The 25501-nt window shown below is 38.6% G+C and overlaps 1 protein-coding gene across 2 annotated transcripts in view; it reads right to left on the bottom strand.

Moving 5' to 3' along the window:
- Window positions 1–25501, bottom strand: part of LOC126261688 (poly(ADP-ribose) glycohydrolase) — a 121148-nt gene that overhangs the window by 87615 nt on the left and 8032 nt on the right. For both annotated transcript variants that reach the window (XM_049958562.1, XM_049958561.1), the window contains 2 exons: window positions 18367–18468; window positions 4282–4487 (listed from right to left, as the gene is read on the bottom strand). In XM_049958562.1, the coding sequence (XP_049814519.1) occupies window positions 4282–4487; window positions 18367–18468 (308 nt within the window). The remainder of the gene's footprint in view (window positions 1–4281; window positions 4488–18366; window positions 18469–25501) is intronic.

Genomic DNA, 25501 nt, shown 5'->3' with positions numbered 1-25501 from the left:
CAGGTGGCCACAGGTCAGATATGCTGGACTGCAGGGAATTGATCTCCAAAGTAGTGAATATGGCTCGCTAATGACAGTAAAATCCAAAAGCACAGTAAATTCAAAAGCAAAGTCAAAAATCAACAGAATGCAATACATCATATAAAATATTACCAACCTGCAATCATAAACATTTTTATAATCAAATCATTAATTCCATCACAAATGTTTACATTTTCCGAATGATAAATAGTTCTGTCATACACAAGACACCACATGTCCAGTAACGACATTGCACAACAGCCACCATCGTAACAAACAATGAATATTACATTGTTGGTAAGTATTCCATAATTTAAGTTTATATGTCTACAGGTGTGTAACCAGACCATTCTCCACACTTACACTGATAAAATGAGGCAGTATGTAGTTATCAGTGTATCAGTTTATTGATCTATTATCAATGCTGATTATAATATGAATGAAGGTGTGCTAAAAGCGCAGATATGTCAATGTCAATGAGATATGTAACTAAAAATGATAAGAGTTGGTGTCAGCAGATGCATCATGATATAATACATCAATTGGGAATACATATTTTAGTTATGGAATAATTAATGTAAGAGTTGTGGTCCATTTGCATATAAGCAAAAGTGTTATACGAAATGTGAAACTTAATTGGGGCTGGCTGGCTGAAGTGTCATGATGATGGTGGTGGAATGGATGCTCTTTTGAGCACGAGGGATGGAGAAAACAGAACAGTTCAGCAAATTGACTGAGAGAGAGAAACTGGTTTTCTGGCCTTGGAGAGTATGGCAGAGTGATGTGATTTTAATTATGTATTGATACTATGGATCACGTATCGGATCTTGGTTACGGGCATCTAACAATGCGGATGAAGGAAATTATGTACTGAGTACACAAATTGCAGTTTGGTCTTAAGAGGAAATTTTGTCATCTTCCGCATCACACTAGATAATTCACGGGCTGTTGATATATTTCAATAATTAACTTTATTTAGTAATAAAACTCTTGTAGAACCTAAACTCAGTAGGAGTTTGGACCTTAATAAATACGAGGGCGGTTCAGAAAGTAACCTCCGATTGGTCACAGTGCGGGTTGTGGGGGGAGTAGCGACGCCATCTGTGCGTTCACGCACTCAACAGGTCAGTCGGCATCAAGCCGTGGTCGAGTGAACGTCGTACCTGCGCTAGTTTAGTTTTTGTGGCAGTTTGAAATGTGTGCTGCAATAGAAAACCCCGCCAAATGTGAAGTGCGTGCTGTCATAAGGTTTTTTGCAGCCAAAGGATATTCTGCAGCAGCTATTCATCGTGAGCTTTGTGCCGTGTACGGACCAAGAGTTATGAGTGAAGGAGTTGTCCATGAATGGGTACGTTTATTTAAAAGTGGACGAGAAAACGTTCATGATGAAGAGAGGAGTGGTAGACCATCATTGGTGACTGACGAACTCGTTCAGACAGTTGATGCAAAAGTTCGTGAAAATCGACGTTTCCCAATGTCGGAGTTGTCTACTGGTTTTCCACAGATTTCTAAGACTCTCTTGTACGAGATAGTGACAGCAAGATTGGGTTACCGTAAGTTCTGTGCACGATGGGTGCCCAAAATTCTTACCGACCACCACAAAACTCAAAGAATGGCCTCTGCATTAGACTTTCTGTCACGTTATGAGGACAAAGGAGAACAATTGTTAAACAGAATCGTGACCGGTGACGAAACCTGGATTAAGTACGTGAACCCTGAGACAAAAGAACAATCAAAGATGTGGGCACATTCAAATTCGCCTACCAAACCAAGAAAAGCCTCGCAAGATTTTTCTGCCAGAAAACTGATGGCAACGGTGTTTTGGGATGCCAAAGGGGTGTTGTTGGTTGAATTCATGGAACGTGGTACGACCATTAATCAAGACGTGTACTGTGAAACAATAAAAAAGTTACGACGGGCTATACAGAACAAACGCCGTGGTATGCTGACTTCCGGTATCGTTTTTTTGCACGATAACGCCCGTCCTCACTCTGCTCGCAGAACAACGGCCCTTCTTGAGTCCTTCAAGTGGGACGTTATCAACCATCCACCTTACAGCCCAGACCTGGCGCCAAGTGATTATCACCTCTTCATGCATTTGAAGAAATGGCTCGGGCCACAGCGGTTTGATGACGACGAAGAGCTCAAAGATGCGGTCACAGGCTGGCTCCAGGCACAAGCGGGTGATTTTTATGCAGATGGAATTTCAAAGCTTGTGAAGAGATACGATAAGTGCCTCAATCGCTATGGAGACTATGTAGAAAAATAGTGCAAAGATGTAGTTGTAAGATGTATATATTAAAATATTTTTATTTAACTTGGTGTATTTTTTTAAATCAACCGGAGGTTACTTTCTGAACGGCCCTCGTAAATCACGTGTTCTTAAGAGTTACATCTGCAATGTTGCCTATGTTTATTACAAATTTTCTGTGATTGTTTATGTTCATTAATTTATAAGTCACATAACTTGTCTACCCTCAATTACTCGACGATTGCAGGACCACTTTTCATAAATTATTTGCTAATACAGCAACAGAGCATTAAACAGGTGGTGTACGGCTCATCCCTAGGACTTTTACAACCAATCCTTAATCAGAGCCATACATTTGCCCCTCTGTCACAATAAATGCAGAGCCGTGAAACTGCAATTTTCTGAAGTTGCAATTGTAACACAGAGTTAGAAAAACCAAAAAATTATATAATTTAACTATGGTACAACTCGTGTGAAAGCGTCTTGTATACAGTCAGTAAGGTATCAGGAACTGGCCTTATTTCATTTTATTTTATTTTTGTGTTCACTAGAAAACCCACAAACTTTCTTGGTGGGGAGTTTATAAACTAAAATGTGAAGACTGTGAAAAAATACTTATTGGTCAAACAGGGAGAAATTATAAATCAAGATTCCATGAACATAAGAATAATTGCAAAAACCCACCAGCATTCCATACACATCTCAGAGAATAAAATCATGAAATGCAGATGCATCACAGTGCCTGTTAATCGTACACACAGCTGACAAAGGCAGATACCTCAACATCCTCAAAGAAATAGATAGTTTTATGCACACAAAAAATGATCAAGCAAAATTCTAAATGAGCAAACAAACCTAAAAAGAAGAATTTTATCAAAAATTTTATAATTATCCCCATCCAGAGATGATATAACTCTCTAAACACAACATAATTTATACTAATTATATTTTATATATTCATTACTAATAAACAAAACAAAGTAATTTAATGAAACATTATTAAATCACATAAAACAATACTCATGAACCAATATCTCTGACGACAAAATACACTGTTGATACTGTAAAGCACATTGCCTCTTGTATAACACAATGAGAACATGCCGACAATCAGCTAAAAATTAAAATCAAGTCTCCAAAAAGATCTAAAGAAATTCTATAAAGGCAAAATAATAAATTACACATGAGTACTAGGCAATCTACTGCAAAACTATGATTATGTCCCAAGTCCCACAGTATACACTGTAGTATTATGTATTGTATTACTGTGCACCTTCTGCAGGACCACTGTAGATGGGCATTTAGTCTGACAGCATATACCGAAAATAAAAATAAACAAACAGTCTTTCTTTTGTTCAACTGGTTGCTGATAATTTCAACAAATTGAAACACAGTTAATAAAGATGGACAAAACACTAAATAATGTTATTTATCTTTTTTTTATTTCAGAGAAACTGAAGGGAACCACTACGTCCCATTGGGAGTTATTTGACAAAAAATTATGCTGTAAATGGAAAGTAATTAAAAGGAAAACAGACATACTTAATTTCTTTTACATGAAGGATGTTAAATTTAAGAATCATTTCAAATTACATACTTGCTTGTACAAATGTAGCCACTTACAATGCTATTTGTGTGTTAATATAAATAGTGGTATTTAATTTGTGATGGAAGGGAGTATCCAAATGGCCCCAGTAGAGAAGCAGCTGTTGAAGTCATTTGTATTGTGGTGTGCAACATGTTTGGAATTAGATAGTGAATTAGATGGTGAAGGCTGTGGTTTGCCACACTTTGGCGGTGGCCATACAAGTGAATAGAAAGTTGGTTACTTGTCCTGCCCACGTACAATACTGCACAGTATTTGCAGCATAACTGCTATATAACATGGGTATGTACTTTCACTCATGCCCCTTCCTTTTATAGGGTAAGAATTTAATTTTTAAGTGATATCCAAATTTAAAGCAGTCATATAAACAACATCCACCATGAAAACAGTCAACGTGTATTACCTGATATAGCACAGCATGGCTGTTTGATGACCGAACTGGAGGCAACTGTGGGTATCCCCACAGGCCATAACCACTTTTAATATCCTCAAGGCTAACACCTCGCCACGGACATGACTCTCCTTTTGTGTCTTGTTTTAAACTTTCATCAAGTTTCTTGTCCTTTTTATCAGCTGATGGTTTGTATTGCTTCTCTGTTCTTGCATCATCTAGAAAATGAAATCAGTCACTCTTACATATGCATATTTCCCTATGATTCTGAGGAAATATGACAATGTTCACTTAATTTGCATTGTTGATAATATAATATAAATGGATAGATACAAAATCTACTCACTAAGTGGTGGCAGGGGAATACACACACAAGAGGATTTAACTTTTACAAGCTTTCGAAGCCAATGGCTCCTTCTTCTGACAGAAGAGTTGAAGGGGAAGGTAGAGGGGTGAAGGAAAATGACTGTTATTAACTCATGCACGATGTTTTAGTAGTAATCTCTGTCTTCCACCTTTAAGCTCTCGGGTTTTCAAATCTCGTCTGGTGCAGTCCCCAACAATCAGTCTTTCCTTCTCACCCTGTCCAGTTTACCACTTTCCTTAAACCCCTCCAGTTCTTTTCCTTCGCCCCTCTTCCTTCCTCTTCAAGTCTTCTACCAGAAGAAGGAGCCACTGGCTCCAAAAGCTTGTAGAAGTTAAATCCTTTAGTGTGTGTGTGTGTGTGTGTGTGTGTGTGTGTGTGTGTGTGTGTGTTTTCCCCTGCTGCCCTTGGTGAGTAGATTTCCTACCTATTCGTTTCTATTATATTATCAACAATTGATTATTTTCGTTGTGAATTTATATTGTGTAACACATCATCAGTCACATGATATAACAAGAATGAAATATAAGGTTCAATCCATACCAAGTGGTAGAGCACTGGTTGCTTGACCATCTCAGAAAAATTTTATATTTACTGGGTGAATTCCCCAATGTTTAGTTGTAGTGGTCTTGAGTCCAGAAACTGGTTTGATGCAGCTCTCCATGCTACTCTATCCTGTGCAAGCAGCTTCATCTCCCAGTACCTACTGCAACCTACATCCTTCTGAATATGTTTAGTGTATTCATCTCTTGGTCTGCCTCTACAATTTTTACCCTCCACGCTGCCCTCCAGTACTAAATTGGTGATCCCTTGATGCCTCAGAATATGCCCTACCAACTGATCCCTTCTTCTAGTCAAGTTATGCCACAAATTTCTCTGCTCTCCGATTCTATTCAATACCTCCTCATTAGTTATGTGATCTACCCATCTAATCTTCAGCATTTTTGTGTAGCACCACATTTCGAAAGCTTCTATTCTCTTCTTGTCTAAACTATTTATCATCCATGATTCACTTCCATACATGGCTATGCTCCATAGAAATACTTTCAGAAATGACTTCCTGACACTTTCTATACTCGGTGTTAACAAATTTCTCTTCTTCAGAAACGCTTTCCTTGCCATTGCCAGGCTACATTTTATATCCTCTCTACTTTGTCCATCATCAGTTATTTTGCTCCCCAAATAGCAAAACTCCTTTACTACTTTAAGTGTCTCATTTCCTAATCTAATTCCCTCAGCATCACCCGACTTAATTCGACTACATTCCATTATCCTCGTTTTGCTTTTGTTGATGTTCATCTTATATCCTCCTTTCAAGACACTGTCCATTCCGTTCAGTTGCTCTTCCAAGTCCTTTGCTGTCTCTGACAGAATTACAATGTCATTGGCGAACCTCAAAGTTTTTATTTCTCCTCCATGGATTTTAATTCCTACTCTGAATTTTTCTTTTGTTTCCTTTACTGCTTGCTCAATATACAGACTGAATAACATCAGGGATAGGCTACAACCCTGTCTCACTCCCTTCCCAACCACTGCTTCCCTTTCATGCCCCTTCAGGGTGTATACGCAGACAAGAAAAACAAATTCCCAGATTTCCCGGTTAAAATTACACTTTCTCCCGGGTGAAAATACACTTTTTCTCTGTCAAGTGACAGTATACTTTTCCTTGGAACTGTAAAACTTATCAATCCTTTGAATGGTTATAGTAAAAAACACGTTTTGGAAAGATCTTTGATGTGCAGCAACATGTATGCTGCATATTATGAAAGTGTAAATTTAAATTCCACCAAATGCCGCATGTTACTTTCCGAAGCATTGAAATCAAGATTGCAATTCACTTTTGTAGCCAGTCCTAGCTCGCCACGTGATCTCGCCAGCCGATGACAGCGGATCTTCTAGCGTAGGATACGTGATGTAGTCAGCCAATAGCAATATCAGTGATAAGTAACGCGTACACACAAATAGGAAAAGTTAATGGTTTAAATTAACATACACAGCATTACTACAAGAAAAGCAAAGCTTTCATATACAATATTGGTCTCTGAGATTAGTAAGCTGCAAGAGAAGCTAAGCGTGTTACACTTTAAGGTACAACAAACAAATGCGGCAGTAAAATTTTTGATAAAGACATAAATGTATGATCTTCTGAGCTCAAAATTTTTCTAAATGTACATCCTCAAAGCCTTGATTTTTAAATGAGAGTCAAACGCTCTGCGATTTAAGAAATTCATCGTACATTCTCGCACATAATTCATCTTGCATAAAAGGAAATTTACTTTTAAAGTAACGCTTTTCAAACAACCATTCAAAATATTTTGCTGTGACCTATTAAAAATAGGTTCGTTTCAGTAGTTGCCAGAGAGTGCCAGAAACAGGCGTCACCGCGCTTGCGCATCTATGATGATGCACGAAGCCCATATGTTCGTAGGTGTAAAACATTAAAAGATCTTACATTGTGTCATAAAAGAAACAAGACATCAGAGGATGCTCCAAGAACATCGGAATTTCGTGAACCATACTACAATGCGTAATTCGGCTTAAAGTGCACATTCGTATGTCCAGATTCGGACGTAAATTTTCTTGAGTACTGGTACTGTATAATCTCATGTTTGGCTCTTTATTATGGCATAATGCTATACGTGCTAGAAGATGAAAACATGCACTTTTGAAATGCAGTGAACAGTTGAAACTAGCCCATAGTATGGATTTAAACACTTCGTTTCAAATAAATTGACTGCCCCAGCGGAAAAGATTAAGAAAAGCCAAATTTCTTTAGCAAACCGACAAAAAAAACTTCATTGTTCTGCAAGGCGCTTAATGCCTGATTGTCAGAAAGGTGGAGATAAAACCTGAAACTAACAACATATTTTAGCCTTCCATAATTATGAGAACATATTTTAATTCATTTGATAGCTCGCGGCCATAGATATCCGTTTTGTTTTCATTTAATGTGAGAGCCATAAATGAAGAGGAAACAGCAAAATCACTAAACATAAACACGGGTCACGTGGAGACTCCCCACTAGAACTCAGACTGCTACATCTGTCAACAGCTGCTTTCTTTGGGATTGGAATTATTATATTCTTCTTGAAGTCTGAGGGTATTTCGCCGATCTCATACATCTTGCTCACTAGATGGTAGAGTTTTGTTAGGCCTGGCTCTCCCAAGGCTGTTAGTAGTTCTAATGGAATGTTGTCTACTCCCGGGGTCTTGTTTCGACTCAGGTATTTCAGTGCTCTGTCAAACTCTTCACACAATATCATATTTCCTATTTCATCTTCATCTACATTCTCTTCCATTTCTATAATATTGTCCTCAAGAACATTGCCCTTGTATAGACCCTCTATATACTCCCTCCACCTTTCTGATTTCCTTTGCTTAGAACTGGGTTTCCATCTGAGGTCTTGATATTCATGCAAGTGGTTCTCTTTTCTGCAAAGGTCTCTTTAATTTCCCTGTAGGCAGTATCTATCTTACCCCTAGTAATATGCGCCACCACATCCTTACTTTTGTCCTCTAGCCATCCCTGCTAAGCCATTTTGCACTTCCTGTCGACCTCATTTTTGAGATGTTTGTATTCCTTTTTGCCTGCTTCACTTACTGCATTTTTATATTTTCTCCTTTCATCAAATAAATTCAATATCTCTTCTGTTACCCAAGGATTTCTATTAGTCCTCGTCTTTTTACCTACTTGCTGCTCTGCTACCTTCACTATTTCATCTCTCAAAGCTACCCAATCTTCTTCTACTGTATTTCTTTCCCACATTCTTGTCAATCGTTCCCTAATGCTCTCCCTGAAGCTCTCTGCAATCCTTGGTTCTTTCAATATATCTGGGTCCCATCTCCTCAAATTCCCACCTTTTTGCAGTTTCTTCAGTTTTAATCTACAGTTCACAACCAATAGACTGTGGTCAAGGTCCACATCTGCCCCTGAAAATGTCTTACAATTTAAAACCTGGTTCCTGAATCTCTGTCTTGCCATTATATAATCTATCCGAGACCTTCCAGTACCTCCAGGCATCTTCCATGTATACAACCTTCTTTTATGATTCTTGAACCAAGTGTTAGTTGTGATTAAGTTATGCTCTGTGTTTAGTAGTCACAAAATTATTCAGTAGGGGATTGTCCTAAGCCTTTCAGATAAAATGCATTTAGTTTAACACTCTGGGCTACAAATTAACATCATTATCACTTAGCTGAATGTATTATTTAATATATTTTAATAGTTCAAAGTTATCAGCCACAAATTAAAAAAAAACAGTTTTTGAACACTAGTTTTCCACAGAAAGATTAATTTCTCAGATTTAATATTTTTTCTGCTATTACACTGCATAGTATAGTTACTTTTTATAGAGTATCAATGGTGAGCAGCTTACACTTTAAAAAATACACTATTTTAAAAAAATATATACATTTTTAATATTTCCATTTTGTGACCTGCAATATCTTTGTTCGGGGACCAGATAAAAACCTGAAAATTTCACAGTTAATAGACCTTTATGATACCAAACTTCAGTATAAATTTCAACTTTGAGATTCAATTGGAAGTTATGGAAAAAAGATTATAAACACGAGTCAAAAATATGTTTTTTAACATCTGTGATATCTGGTAGGCTAACCAAATAAAGTATTTATCTGAAAGGCTTAGGGCTATCCACTACTGAATAATTGTAAAAAATGTAGATGCCTGCAAATACGAAAAAACGCATGTGACATGGAACGAATATGGCCACCATTTCAAAATAATAAACAATAATTTTTTAAATATTTTTGTGGCTACTAAACATTGGGGAATTCACCCAGTAAATATAAAATTTTTCTGAGAGGATCAAGCAACCAATTATTTTTTTCTTGGACCACTTGGTATGGACTGGCCCATAATTGAGCTTTGATAGTATATGTTCCAGTTTGATACATAGCAGGAAAGGGAGTGTTCTATGGAAACATGTTTCATCTACAACAGCACACACTTAATCAAATACTGGAACTTTTAAAGTTGGCCACACGTAACACAAGTTTTTATGCACGAGAGCCTCTTAATGTCATTATAATCGTGCAAGAACTTTGCTTGGCTCTTATCCTGGACTGAGCCTTTTCTAAACTTGTTTACACATATCTTTCTTAGTATTTCTAAATGGTCAATACATTTTTCTGTCCAGCTATATTTGAGTCTCTTTATAGGTATTTCTTTTTCCGTATATTCATTGGCTCCTTGTTTAATGCCTTTCCTCTATACATGGCCAAACCATCTCAATTTCAAGTTGAAAATAAAATGGGCTGTTATACATGAGCTATTAATCCTTTGACTGTTGCTAACAAGACAATTCATTGTGCTCCATTGTTCCTAGGTACTATTGATGAATTTAAGCACAGCCTCCTTCAGTGTTAGTGACAAGTTACCTTAGGTGTCCTACACGACGCCTGATTGCTACGCACGATTATAGACATGCCTCCTCTAAGGTATGTGAGTGCAGCTGATGAGTTTAGGTATACAATAGAATTTCTCCCACATGTGTCAATAGCTTTTCACAATACTGGCCACAAAATTTTGTTTAGGTACTTCGTCTGTTGTAATCTCATTTTGCCACATCTGACTTCACTTAACATCTTACTGTTCATAAAGATTGGCATAACAGTGTTTTTCTTATTATCTTCTCCAAAGAAAATGACAAGATTTTGTGGTTGTACTAAAGAAGAGATCATGGAGATACTCACTAAGAGTTCGAGCCTTGGTCTGGCACACAGTTTTAATCTGCCAGGAAGTTTCACATCAGCGCACACACTGCTGCAGAGTGAAAATTTCATTCTGGATACATGCCCCAGTCTGTGGCTAAGCCATGTCTCTGCAATATTCTTTCTTCCAGAAGTGCTAGTTCTGCAAGGTTCGCAGGAGAGCTTCTGTGAAGTTTGGAAGGTAGAAGATGAGATACTGGCAGAAGTAAAGCTGTGGGGATAGGTTTTGAGTTGTGCTTGGGCAGCTCTGTCGTTAGAGCACATGCCCGTGAAAAACAAAGGGCCTGAGTTTGAGTCTCAGTCCAACACACAGTTTTAATCTGCCAGGAAGTTTCACACCAGCACGCACACCGCTGCAGAGTGAAAATTTCATTTGGAAATACCACGTATGTTGAATCATTTAGAAAAATATGGCAGATAGTGAGATGACAGATTAAATTTTAAAACAATCTTCTCAAGAATTAATTTCACATTTTTATTTGATTAAATATGAGCATATTTGAAGCCATGTTATAAAATTTTTGACTTGCTTATAAAAATATAAATCACAAGACTGAACTAAAGCTTTATATTTAGGAGGAAAAAAATTAACTGTACTTGTTGACAAACGATTATCATTTAAAAATTTCATGATATGTTTCTGGCTTGGTTTGTCTTCGCCAAGATTCAACAAGCAAGAGAAATTTTTTTCTCACACTTATGGTCTTATGGATTTAATTAAACAATTTTTATATAAATTAGCTGTCAACTTCTCTGCCTAAGAACGAATATCATTCTTGTATTTTTCGATGTGTTGCCTGGAAACAAGTGCCACATCAGTGCTCTTGGAACAGAACTGTGGTGGTGACATGGCTCTGTTGTTGTTCCCGTGTAGTGACTTGCAAAGACGGAAAAAATCTAGATTTGAGCAGTGATTAAGTACTTCATAAAAAAAAGGCTTCTTCATATTCAACTGTTGCCAAGTGGACAAATGATTTTAAATTTGGTTGGGAGAGTTTAGATGATGATACGCACAGTGGTCTGCCAAGATGTGTCACTATTCCAGAAATCACTGCAAAAGTGCACAAAATGGTCATGGAGGATCGCCAATTGAAAGTGTGTGAAATTTCTCATGCTTGTCAGATGTCATCTGAAAGGATATGTCACATCTTGACTGAATAATTAGAAATGAAAAAATTATCTTCAAGACGGGTGCCACGATTCTTGACACTGGATCAAAAACGCATGAGAATGGACATATCGGATTAGATTAGATTAGATTAGTACTTGTTCCATAGATCATGAATACGACACTTCATAATGATGTGGAACATGTCAGGTTAATAAAAGGTGTCTATACAAGATATTACATTACACAAAATATTATATGACACTTAATTTTTTTTTGTTGGGGAAATTACCCACTTACTATATCCAAAAATTCATCTAATGAGTAGAAGGAGTTGCCATTAAGAAATTCTTCTAATATCCTTTTAAATGCTATATGGCTATCTGTCAAACTTTTGACGCTATTAGGTAAGTGACCAAAGACTTTTGTGGCAGCATAATTTACCCCCTTCTGAGCCAAAGTTAGATTTAATCTTGAGTAGTGAAGATCATCCTTTCTCCTCGTGTTGTAGCCATATACACTGCTATTACTTTTGAATTCATTCGGATTGTTAATAACAAATTTCATAAGTGAATATATATATTATGAGGCTACAGTGAAAATCTCTGGCTATTAAGTGCCTGCAGGATGATATTGGATGAGCTCCAGCAATTATTCTGATTACAAGCTTTTGTGCACTGAACACTCTTTCACGCAATGATGAGTTACCCCAGAATATGATGCCACACGAAAGCAGAGAATGAAAATAGGTGTGGTAAGCTAATTTACTGAGATGTATATCACCAAAATTTGCAATGACCCTAATAGCATAAGTGGCTGAACTCAAACTTTTCAGCAGATCTTCAGTGTGTTTTTCCAGTTCAACCCCTCATCATTGCATACACCTAGAAATTCTGAATATTCTACCTTAGCTACTGATTTCTGATCGAAGTCTATATTTATTAATGGTGTCATTCCATTTACTGTGTGGAACTGTATGTACTGTGTTTTGTCAAAGTTTAATGGGAGTCCATTTGCAGAGAACCACTTCAAGATTTTCTGAAAAACATCATTTACAATTTCACCAGTTAATTCTTGTCTGTTGGGTGTGATAGCTATACTTGTATCATCGGCAAAAAGTACCAGCTTTGCATCTTCGTGAATATAGAATGCCAAGTCATTAATATATATTAAGAACAGAAGAGGACCCAAGACCGAACCTTGCGGCACCCCATTCTTGATTGTTCCCCAATTTGAGAAATCACCAGTTTTTTGCAGATTATGTGCACTGCTTATTTCATCTTTCTGCACTCTTCCAGTTAGGTATGATTTTAACCATTTGAGTGCTGTCCCAGTCATACCATAGTACTTTAGCTTATCTAGAAGTATTCCATGATTTACACAATCAAAAGCCTTTGAGAGATCACAAAAAATCCCAACGGGTGACTTCTGGTTACTAAGAGCATTTAATATTTCATTAGTGAAAGTATATTTAGCATTTTCCGTTGAAAAACCTTTCTGGAAACCAAACTGACATTTTGTTAAAACTTTATTTTTACAAAGGTGTGAAGCAACTCTACAATACATTACTTTTTCAAGAATTTGGGATAAGGCAGTCAGAAGAGAGATTGGGCGGCAGTTGTTGACATCAGACATATCCCCTTTTTTATGCAGTGGTTTAACAATGTCATACTTCAGTCTATCTGGGAAAATACACTGCTTCAGAGAGCTATTACATATGTGACTAAGAATCCCACTTATCTCTTGGGAACAAGCTTTTATTATCCTGCTGGAAATGCCATCAATTCCATGTGAGCTTTTATTCTTAAGGGAGTTTATTATCTTCCTAATTTCAGAAGGAGAGGTGGGTGGAATTTCAATTGTCTCAAATAGTTTGGGTAAGGCCTCTTCCATTAACTTCCTTGCTTCTTCTAATGAACATTTAGATCTTATTTTCTCTACAACATTTAAAAAATGGTTATTCAAAATGTTTTCGACTTCCGGCTTGTTGTTTGGAACAATGTTTGGCCGGTTTTAGGAGAAACAAACAAGATTTTTCCACCGATCTGTGACCACAGATGAAACTTGGGTGCACTACTATACCCCAGAGACAAAACAACAGTCAAACCAGTGGCAACATGCTGATTCTCCACCACCAACAAAAGCAAAGACAGTTCCTTCAGCGGGAAAGGTCATGGCATCAGTGTTCTGGGATGCGAAGGGGATTCTGTTTGTAGATTATCTCCCTACTGGGCAAACAATTACTGGAAAATACACTCCTGGAAATTGAAATAAGAACACCGTGAATTCATTGTCCCAGGAAGGGGAAACTTTATTGACACATTCCTGGGGTCAGATACATCACATGATCACACTGACAGAACCACAGGCACATAGACACAGGCAACAGAGCATGCACAATGTCGGCACTAGTACAGTGTATATCCACCTTTCGCAGCAATGCAGGCTGCTATTCTCCCATGGAGACGATCATAGAGATGCTGGATGTAGTCCTGTGGAACGGCTTGCCATGCCATTTCCACCTGGTGCCTCAGTTGGACCAGCGTTCGTGCTGGACGTGCAGACCGCGTGAGACGACGCTTCATCCAGTCCCAAACATGCTCAATGGGGGACAGATCCGGAGATCTTGCTGGCCAGGGTAGTTGACTTACACCTTCTAGAGCACGTTGGGTGGCACGGGATACATGCGGACGTGCATTGTCCTGTTGGAACAGCAAGTTCCCTTGCCGGTCTAGGAATGGTAGAACGATGGGTTCGATGACGGTTTGGATGTACCGTGCACTATTCAGTGTCCCCTCGACGATCACCAGTGGTGTACGGCCAGTGTAGGAGATCGCTCCCCACACCATGATGCCGGGTGTTGGCCCTGTGTGCCTCGGTCGTATGCAGTCCTGATTGTGGCGCTCACCTGCACGGCGCCAAACACGCATACAACCATCATTGGCACCAAGGCAGAAGCGACTCTCATCGCTGAAGACGACACGTCTCCATTCGTCCCTCCATTCACGCCTGTCGCGACACCACTGGAGGCGGGTTGCACGATGTTGGGGCGTGAGCGGAAGACGGCCTAACGGTGTGCGGGACCGTAGCCCAGCTTCATGGAGACGGTTGCGAATGGTCCTCGCCGATACCCCAGGAGCAACAGTGTCCCTAATTTGCTGGGAAGTGGCGGTGCGGTCCCCTACGGCACTGCGTAGGATCCTACGGTCTTGGCGTGCATCCGTGCGTCGCTGCGGTCCAGTCCCAGGTCGACAGGCACGTGCACCTTCCTCCGACCACTGGCGACAACATCGATGTACTGTGGAGACCTCACGCCCCACGTGTTGAGCAATTCGGCGGTACATCCACCCGGCCTCCCGCATGCCCACTATACGCCCTCGCTCAAAGTCCGTCAACTGCACATACGGTTCACGTCCATGCTGTCGCGGCATGCTACCAGTGTTATTGACTGCGATGGAGCTCCATATGCCACGGCAAACTGGCTGACACTGACGGCGGCGGTGCACAAATGCTGAGCAGCTAGCGCCATTCGACGGCCAACACCGCGGTTCCTGGTGTGTCCGCTGTGCCGTGCGTGTGATCATTGCTTGTACAGCCCTCTCGCAGTGTCCGGAGCAAGTATGGTGGGTCTGACACACCGGTGTCAATGTGTTCTTTTTTCCATTTCCAGGAGTGTACTATGCTAACCTCCTGGACAAACTGTAACAAAAGATAAATGAAAAAAGAACACATTTAGCAAGGTCATCTTCCATCTAGACAATGGTTCAAATGGCTCTGAGCACTATGGGACTTAACAGCGGAGGTCATCAGTCCCCTAGAACTTAGAACTACTTAAACCTAACTAACCGAAGGACATCACACACATCCATGCTCGAGGCAGGATTCGAACCTGCGACCGTAGCAGTCGCACGGTTCCAGACTGCAGTGCCTAGAACTGCTCGGCCACTCCGACCGGCTGAACACAATGCGCACCTACACACGTGCCATCGCCAAAGCAAAATTACATGAACTAAGTTGTTAATTTTCAGTTTTGGGACGAGATGAAAGTCTAACAGAGCTATATCAAGTGCAATATAGGTCTGTCAGACTTCCATCTCTTCCCAAAACTGAAAATTTTTCTTGCTGGACGAAGATCCACTTCAAACAAAGAATTGATAGCTGGAGTTGACAATTATTTTGCAGGCCTAGAAGAAACTGATTTTTGAGATGGGATCAAGGCGCTGGAACATTATTGGACCAAGTGCATTAATCTACAAGTAGACTACATCAAAAAATAAAAAAAGTTTCAGTGATGTAAGTACTTTTTTTCTATTCTGTTCTGAGAACTTTTCAAACCACCCTCGTATACTGAGTGTAGATGGTATTGATATACTGAAAAAAGGAAAAGAAAGTTTCACACTGTTTAATATTCTATAATGAATATGGAAAACAATACTTAAACGCAATACCAGTTAGATGTGAATTAATAACAAAAGTGGGATGAAAAATTGATATCAGATCACATGCCTACCAAAATTTTCTGCAGAACCCAAAATTTCCTGTGTTGTTTCCTTTTTCAGATACATATTTTGTTACTTTTCACTGGCACATTCAATGGTTATGTTTGAAGTTCTCAAACCATGAATCCAAAGCTTTAAAATCAAAATTTTCAATCTGACTTAGAAAAACTAAGGTCCATATTTGCAAGTTTCTTGTCATCACTAGTCGATATTTGTCGACCTTCTATACAGCAGCTGTACATCCACAAGCCAATAACTGTGTATTTCCCAAGAGCAGCTCCAGCACTTTCAATACCTTTTACTCTTTTCGTCAAATCCTTCGTAGGTTTTAAGTGGAAACACCTTTGTTTATGTAAAGTTTTCACTCCATTTTGGATGAGACTCTGAAATATTAACAACTTTTATTTCAGAATCACTTGAAATCCTATCCAGCTTTTAACAATATTTTCCCTCTGGCTCGTAATCAGAATCCTCTTCGAAGGTGACATTGATTTCATCAATGATAAACAAGCCTTCATCTGTTACAATTTTTTTTACCCATATTTTGTAACATGCATTGATAAAAGATTTTCCACCAGTCTTACCAATTCCTTAGTAATTGTGGAAGAAGATTCTTGTGCAAGAAGCTCCTTGTACTAAGCAATGGCATTTTTAGACACTAGTTTTGAATATTTTTTTTAAAGACTTTCTTCAACTTCCCCTACAACCAAGAGACCTGGCTGGTCAAAGGATTTCACGTCAGACATGATCATTATTCTTATTTACTGCATTAATAAATTATAATACTTTCACTGTTTAAACATTACACCATCCTGAAAGCTAGTGATAAAATGAGAATTTTGAAAAGAATCTGATCTCTCAGAATTCACATTACTGCCACTGTTCCTTATCCTGTGTTCTGTTCATAATTACTATATGAAAGAGAACCACAATCAGCACTTAACAAACACAAACTTATTCGAACTAAAGAACTAAAGGTATAAGTGATAAAATAATTTAACAGTATCATTTATATACAGACAACATATTTCACTTCACAATAAGACATTTCCAACATTTGCACTGAAGTTTAATTTATTTTGGAAACCTGCTTTTTCATACAATTAGTAATTCAAAATGAACAGTTTATCATCAAAAACTACATAAGATATATGTTAGTTAACATTTCAATTTGATAACAAATATTTAATTGAAATCAAAGTTTAAAAAAATCCACCATGAATGAGAATTTTGCCACAGACCTTGTTTTTGCTAAACTACAATATCATGTGGTAAGCTACCAGTGGTATTATTAAACACTGCAATTGCTTCGACTTAAATAATCTTTGAAAACTTCATTTTTTTTCAGTGTTTTTGAGAACTGCGTTGTACTGCTTTAGCAAACTGATGTCCAGGCCCTAATCTCCGAGTTCTAAAGTTTGAAGAAAACCAAAGAAGGCCTTAAGGTTTCATTGTGAGACTGACCTGCCTGATCATGAAGACTGGTGGAAACATTCAGTTATTAATCTAGGTCTGGCAACCACTGCTCCCTACAATGGGTCTTTGATGTAATATAGAGAGTGCTGTAAATGATTAAGTTTGAGTTTTCGAGTACTGTACTTAAGACATTGGTTATAGAAATTATAAATTGGTTTCCTACAAAGCAGACCCCTCCACCTCCCCAGTGCCAGTGATGGGTAGTCCACTTGCAAGGCATGCTAAGTGGTAGTATGTACCTAACATAGCAAAATAATTGTAGCTGGATAGATAAAAAATCTACTCAACATGTGGTGGCAGAAGAACACACATATAAAAGATGTAACAGTTTGCATGCTTTTGGAGCCAGTGGCTCCTTCTCCCCAGGAGGATTGAAGGGGAAGGAAGAGGGGTGAAGGAAAAGGACTGGCGAAGTTTCAGAAAAGGGCTAGAGTTTGGAAAAGTTGCTCAGAACCTTGAGGCAGGGGAGGCTTACCAGACAGGGTAGAAGGAAAGACTGATGCTAATGTAAAATAATAGTATTTATTTAGTGTATACTATACCTCCATTCAGACCCTAGAGGCACAGTTTATATGTATTAAAAAGGTAAAAAAAAGGCATCTAAAACACCATTAACAAAAGTTATCCTTGTCCAAACGAGTTCACTATCAGATTCATTCTGGATCTTGCTGAGCCTAATCTCTTTGTTTGGTACTAAGAACACTCCACCTCATGGTAAGTCTAACTAGTGACATTCTGTCCACACATCTTTAGAACTAATGGCACTTTTTTAAAAAGTAAGAGTTGTTCTTAAATTTTAAATGAAGTATGAGACAGCAAAGAAAAGACTGAACAGATAGCAGAAAACAAGAAAGACTGAACAATAATCTAAACATAGAGTATCAGCCAACAAAAGTAACTTTAATCCTCATATTTACCTTCAGACAATGAAGTACTTAAATATTCCATTGAATCAGCAAACATATCTGGAGAACTGCTCCTCCTCCCAGATCCACAAAGGGATGAGGTCAGGTTGTCTTCTGCAAAAGGGCAGCACATCAAATTTAATTGTATCCTGGAATGTGTGCAATAAAAATGGGTATACAAATTTTTAAGTGAGGCACTGAACAGAGAGTGTCAAGTAATAGATACAATTAATACGTGATGTACACAATGTAAAATTACATTTTTTACTAACAGAATGAGGTTGAAACCGCAGTGAAAGTTCTACTGTGCTAGCCAACCACTTGTAAACTGTAGGAGACAAAAATACTTCTATATGTGAGGTGTAAGATCTACATCTGTATAGATTCCAATAAATGTCCCAGAATTTTATGTGATCTGCATCTTGCCAGTATCGTCTTCTCCAGTTTTCAAAAAGACTGCAGCTCAAACTCAGTCACACAACTAAGATTTCCATACCTTGATAATCATTCTTGATACCTCCATTCTTAATATCTTCAGTCTAACTTGCCTCTTGATCACTGTGACTGAAACCATATGACCCAGGCAAAAGGAGACAACACTTTACACTAGGTCGACTCTAGTACTCATGCACTCCAAGAAGACACCCAGCACTGTAACGGATGGGAGTAGCAGACTCAACAAGAGTCACAGGACTGTGTGTGACTTTGAACCAACACTCACTTGATTCAGGTCACAATCGGTCACAATCGGCTTAGCCCAGTGTACCATGCAGTATACACTAGCACTGATATGCACTTTCTGGGTGTGTATGAAAACACTACATTTATGGGTAAGTCCTAATATTACTTGTAAACAGTACAAACTGAGTGCACGACGGTCATGGCACCAGGTATCTATTTTGTTTACAGCCTTGATGACAAAAAGGACAAAAGGGTTCAATGAACCATCTTCAAGCTGTCTCTCTACCATTCCACTTTCGAACGGCGTGCAGGAAAAACAAGCACTTAAATTTTTCGGTGCGAGCCCTGATTTATCTCATTTAATGGTGCAGGTCATTTCTCCCTATGTAGGTGGGTACCAACAGAGTGTTTTTGCAATCAGAGGAGAAAACTGGTGATTGAAATTTCTTGAGAAGATCCCATCGCAACAAAACACAACTTTGTTTTAATGATTGCCACTTCAATTCACGTAACATGTCTGTGGCACTATCTCCTGAGTTTCACGATAATACAAAATGGGCTACCCTTATTAGAACTTTTATGATGTCATCCATCAGTCCCATCCAATGCGGATCCCACACCACACAGCAATACTACAGAACAGGGCGGACAAGTGTGGTGTAAGCAGTCTCTTTAGTAGGCCTGTCATACCTTCTAAGTGTTCTGCCAATGAATCACACACAGTCTTTGGTTTGCTCTACCCACAACATTACCTATGTGATCGTTCCAATTTAGGTTATTTGTAATTGTAATCCCTAAGTATTTAGTTGAATTTACAGCCTTCAGATTTGTGTGACTTATCGCGTAATCAAAATTTAGCGGATTTGTTTTAGTACTCATGTGAATAACTTCACACTTTTCTATATTCAGGGTCAATTGCCATTTTTCACACCATACAGGTATCTTATCTAAATCATTTTGCAATTTGCTTTGGTCCTCTGATGACTTTACAAGACTGTAAATGACAGCATCATCTGCAAACAATCTAAGAGGGCTACTCGGATTATCTCATATGTCGTTAAAGATCAGTAACAATAAAGGGCCTACATGACTTCCTCAGGGAATGCTGGATATTACTTTGTAATACTCGATGACTTTCTGTCTATTATTACGAATTGTGACCTTCTAACAGTAAATCACATATCCAGTCGCATAACTGAGGCGATATTCCATAGGCATGCAGTTTGATTAGAAGACACTTGTGAGGAACAGTGTCGGAAGCCATTTGGAAATCTAAAAATATGGAATCAATTGGACATCCCCTGTTGATAGCACTCATTATTTCATGAGTATAAAGAGCTAGTTGTGCTTCGCAAGAATGGTATTTTCTGAATACATGCCGACTGTGTGTCAATAAATTGATTTTTTTCCCCCAAGGTAATTCATAATATTCCAACACAGTACATATTCCAAAATCCTACTGCAAATCGACGTTAGTGATATGGGCCTGCAATTCAGCCGATGACTCCTATTTCCCTTTTTGGGTATTGGCGTGACTTGAACAATTTTCCAGTCATTAGGTAAGGATCTTTCTGTGAGCGAGTCGTTATATATAATTGCTAAATATGGAGCTATTGTATCAGCATAGTCTGAAAGGAACCTGACTGGTATACAATCTGGACTGGAGGCCTTGCCTTTATTAAGTGATTTAAGCTGCTTTGTTACACAGGATATCTACTTCTATGTTTCTCATCTCCGCAGTTGTTCTTGATTGGAATTCAGGAATATTTACTTCATCTTCTTCGATGAAGGATTTTTGAAAAACCATGTTTAATAACTTTGCTTTAGTGGCATTGTCATCAGTGACTTCATCATTGTTATCATACAGTGTCTTGCCACTGGTGTGCTTTATGTATGACTAGAATCTCTTTGGGTTTCCTGCCAGATTTCGAGACATAATTTCCTTGTGGAAATTATTAAAAGCATCTCACATTGAAGTACATGCTACGTTTTGACCTTCCGTAAAACTTTGAAAATCTTGGGGATTTTGCATTCTTTTAAATTTGGCATGCTTTTTCCATTGCTTCTGCAACAGTGATCTGACCCGTTTTGTGTACTATGGGGGATCAGTACCATCACTTCTTAATTTGTGTGGTATATGTCGCTCAACTGCTGTCTATACTATCTTTTTGAAATCATTCCACATCTTTTCTATGCTTATGTGATCAGATCGGAAGGAGTGAAGACTGTCTCTTAAAAAGCTGTTAAAGGCATTTTTATCAGCTTTTTTAAATAGATATACTTTGCGTTTCTTTTTTATGGTTGGGGTGTTATGGCATTCAGCATAGCAGCAACTGCCTTGTGGTCGCCAATCCCTGTACTCATCATGATACTCCCTATTTGTCCAGAATTATTTGTTGCTAAGAGGTCAAGTACACTTTTGCAACAATTTACCCTTCGAGTGGGCTCATGAACTAATTGTTCTAAATAATGTTTTGAGAAAGCATTCAGCACAATTTCGGATGACGTTTCAAGCCTGCTGCTGGCTTTAAACGTATAATTTTTCCAGCATATCGAGGGTAGATTGAAGTCGCCACCGACTATAATTGTACGAGTGGGGTACCTATTTGAAATGAGGCTCAAGTTTTCTTTAAACTGTTCAGCAACTATATCTTCTGAGCCAGAAAATTGGAGGTGATAATAGTTTTCTGTTTGACATCAAAGCAACCATAAATTTAGTAGCAATTTTATATAACATATTTACACAATAATAACTTATAGAGTAATCACAAATAACTGCTGCAGTTCGGGAGAATTAGTAAGAAAAATTTCTGCATGGAATCTGATTCAGAATAATGCTGTAGTCACAAAATGGTTGAAAATTTGTCACAAATGATTTTCCTCCGATTTGACCTCATACAGCACGATAATGGTGAATGACCAAACCTCAAAATTTTAACATTAATGATGGATGTGGATACTAAGCCAGTTCGTTATCTACCTTAGACTGCTTGGCACTCAAAATATGTGTTCAACAAAAGAAGTGAAAGAAAAGGAGAATGTAGATCCTCAGAGATGTGCATTATCATTTGTTAATTAGCAATAAGTAATCAAAGTATGCACTCCAATCTGTATCTAATATTCTTTTGACCTTAGTTTTCCGGTATTTACTCACAAGCACCCAAGACATATGACATGAGCAATTTGCAAAACAGACAAAACATACCCAAACAAATTACAGACTACACTTGCAAACTGGTCAATGTGAAAAATGTTCCTGTCATGCTCAATATATGATTTTAAGTTCAAACAGAGCCCAGGGTAAAGAAATTGCAAGAGAAAGACTCTACAGAAAAGAAACTGGAGGCTAAAAAGATTACATATAAATTACACTGAGAGTCTATAATCCATGCAGGGTAGTCTGAGTTCTATTGAAAGAACAAAGGACACAGTCTCACAGCTACAGTAAATTTTTTACTGTAGTGGAAAATTTTCAGAGTATATTTTCAGAGTAGTGGATAACTGTACATGAGATTTGAAATTTGAAAACCCAGCAATTATTGTGATGCAAAACAGCTATTGTACCATGAGTGAGTGGAAGAAAATGCAAGTTAATGGGGTCACGGGCAATGCAGAAGCTTCAGGGTCCTGGTGTATAAGATATTTCAAGTGATGTCCTGAGTAATATTACTTTTTGAAATTTCAGAACCACTAACCACAGCAATAAACAAATGCTTTTTGTTTAGTGTTTACCCAAATTTCTTAAGCTGAAATAGACCCTGTCTACATAAAAGGTAATCCAACTGAAGTGTATCAACAGTTCAGTATCAATAACTCAGACACTCACAAAAGTAATGAAATTTGTAACAAAAAATCAGTTTTTCAGCCACTTTGAAGATAACAATCTGTTTATCCAAAGCTGACAGTTTATTGCATTTGCCATGGAACATATCTGCAACAACTGCTTTGATGTGGTACGTATCAGTAGATTTACAAATAAAATACACTTTCTCTGCACTAACTGTGATTGTTGTAATAGTCACCTTCAGTCTTCTCCAATACAGCTCTCCATTCTATCCTGTGCAAGCCTCTTCATCTCTGCCCAACTACTGTAACCTACTTCCATTCAAACCTGTTTACTGTATTCAAACCTTGGTCTCCACATAATTTTTAAGATCTCCCCCCCCCCTCCCCCCTCCACCACTCACAAACTTTCCTCTGTTACCAAACTGACAATTCCTTGAAGCCTAAGGATGTTCGCTGTCAAAAAATCTCTTTTCACAGCTGAGAGGTGCAACAGATTTCATTTTTTCCTCAATTTGATCCAATATCTTCTCATTAGTTATTCGATCTGCCCCTCTAAACTTCAGCATTTTTCATGTAGGATCACATTTGTTTGGTTGGCTGCAGTATAAAGGACTAAACAGAGAGGTTACCTGACCCCCGGTCAAGATGGTTCATCTAAAACTTTTGTCGAATCATCACAGTAAGTAGGAGTGGAAGACCTTGAAAGCAACATTCATGCCAGAACTGAGAAATAATTTAAAGGGAAATAAAAGTATGTGGCCAGGCCATTATGTAGACAAAGGGTCACCCAGGACTCATCAAAAGTGAGAGAAACCCCACCAATATCTAATGCCTCATTAACCCACCTAAGGGCAAAGACAGTTACAGAGTAAAGAATGCCTTATAGTCAGGAGATTCATAATAATAGAAGTTTGAAGGCTACAAACATAATGGATATCAGTTGTACTGACAATGATAAAATAAGATGAGAAAAATAATCTGGTCGGTGGGGGCCAGGCGCAAGTTCCCTGGCATTCTGCATGTGAAAGAGGCTATCCTTCCCACAGCTGACCAACCTCTGATCTGATATAGTCACATGTTAAAAGAGGGGAACAGCACCCACTGTTTGTTGAAATGTTAACACTAAAATGGAAACTATGATGCATGACAACTAAGGGTCTAACTACATCTAAAAGCAATTAAAACAGGGTTGGTTGGGGGGGGGGAGGGGGCAAACAAGGCAACTGGCAGAGGAGGTAGGGCTGATGATCCACCAGGCACGGAGAGAGAGCATGCGGCAGGAGATGCCTCAACTCCAATCACCCTGCCCACCACATTTCAAAAGCTTCTATTCTCTTTTCTGCTTGAACTATTTATTGTCTATGTTTCAGTTCCATACAACGCTATACTCTACCAGGGTTGCCACAAGTTTCCCCAAGTGAAATTCCGATATTTCCCTGATTTCCAGACAAGTTTTAGCATTTCTCCCAGACAAATTTTGAGATCTCAAGGGTGAGTAAAGACATAAGTTGACAAAAAAATTTAGGAACTTCTGTATTTCTAAATGTGTGAGCAATCTTAAGTACTAACATCAACATCTTTTGTAATGAACTGTTTTTAGATGGAGAAAGCAAGCCTAATGGTATGTGTGTTTCATTAAGATTACTGATGATATTTTAACTAAAAAAAAAAAAAAAGACATTTGGTGACAAAAACACACATTTCCTTGCAGTTGCAAGACAGTTTTAAAATACCTTCACTGATTTCAGAAATAGCCTCAGAAAAAAGTAGGCCTCTTGGAGCAAGCATGTAAGGCAGGGAATAGTTGTGTAAATCAACACTATAGGTGACTGCCAATAAAATGTTGGTTCTGCTATATTCTTTATTGTCAGTTAATACCCACTGTGTTATGTCTATTATTTTAGAGGTATTGTGTGTCCACCTGCTTAGCTGAGTGGTAATGTGTTTGCCTACCATACAGGGGGCGTGGCTTCAATTCGTAACCAGGTTGGAGATTTTCTCCGCTCGTGGACAGGATGTTGTGTTGTCCTCATCATCATTTCTTCATCACTGACATACAAGTCGCCCAATGTGGTGGCACCTGAACAAAGACTTGCAATCTGGCAGCCGAACTTACCCAGATGGGGACTCCTGGCCATCAGTGCCAAAGATCATTTCATTTTTCAGGTTTGTGTGATTTTTCTTTTGAGAAATATATGAGTACACAGCATACAAAAAGTGAGCAACTGCCACAATTTACTTCTTCTTATCATCTATACTTTCTGATACATGAACTACTTTCAAAATGCCAAAATGTACTAGGAAAAAAAAGGCTATAAAACACTGCACTGTGCAATGTACTTGTAGGGAGACAATCGCAATTCCTGAAATCCATCGCCTTTGGCCTCTCACCTGCCGAGGAGCACCACAGTCCTGGGTCCATGGATAAACCACAAAAATCTTCCACATTATGCCACACACAAGCAGATGTGGCCTGCGGGAAAGTCAGCGAGTCTAGATCATACGGGCAGGGCCTGCACATTAGTGGGAAACGATGGGCTTCCAATCAGTAGGCCTGAACCGTTCGATATACCTGCAGAAATCACCTGCGGTTTTGGCCCAACATGGAACTCCATTCATGTGAGTAGCTATTCATGAGTCACAGACACGATGTTGATGAAATGAGATCATAGTGATCAAT

This window comes from Schistocerca nitens, chromosome 1 (genome assembly GCF_023898315.1).
Source record: "Schistocerca nitens isolate TAMUIC-IGC-003100 chromosome 1, iqSchNite1.1, whole genome shotgun sequence".
NCBI classification, from domain to species: Eukaryota; Metazoa; Arthropoda; class Insecta; order Orthoptera; family Acrididae; genus Schistocerca; species Schistocerca nitens.
Note: the sequence above shows the minus strand (reverse complement) of the source record. Positions and strands in the feature narration are given on the sequence as shown.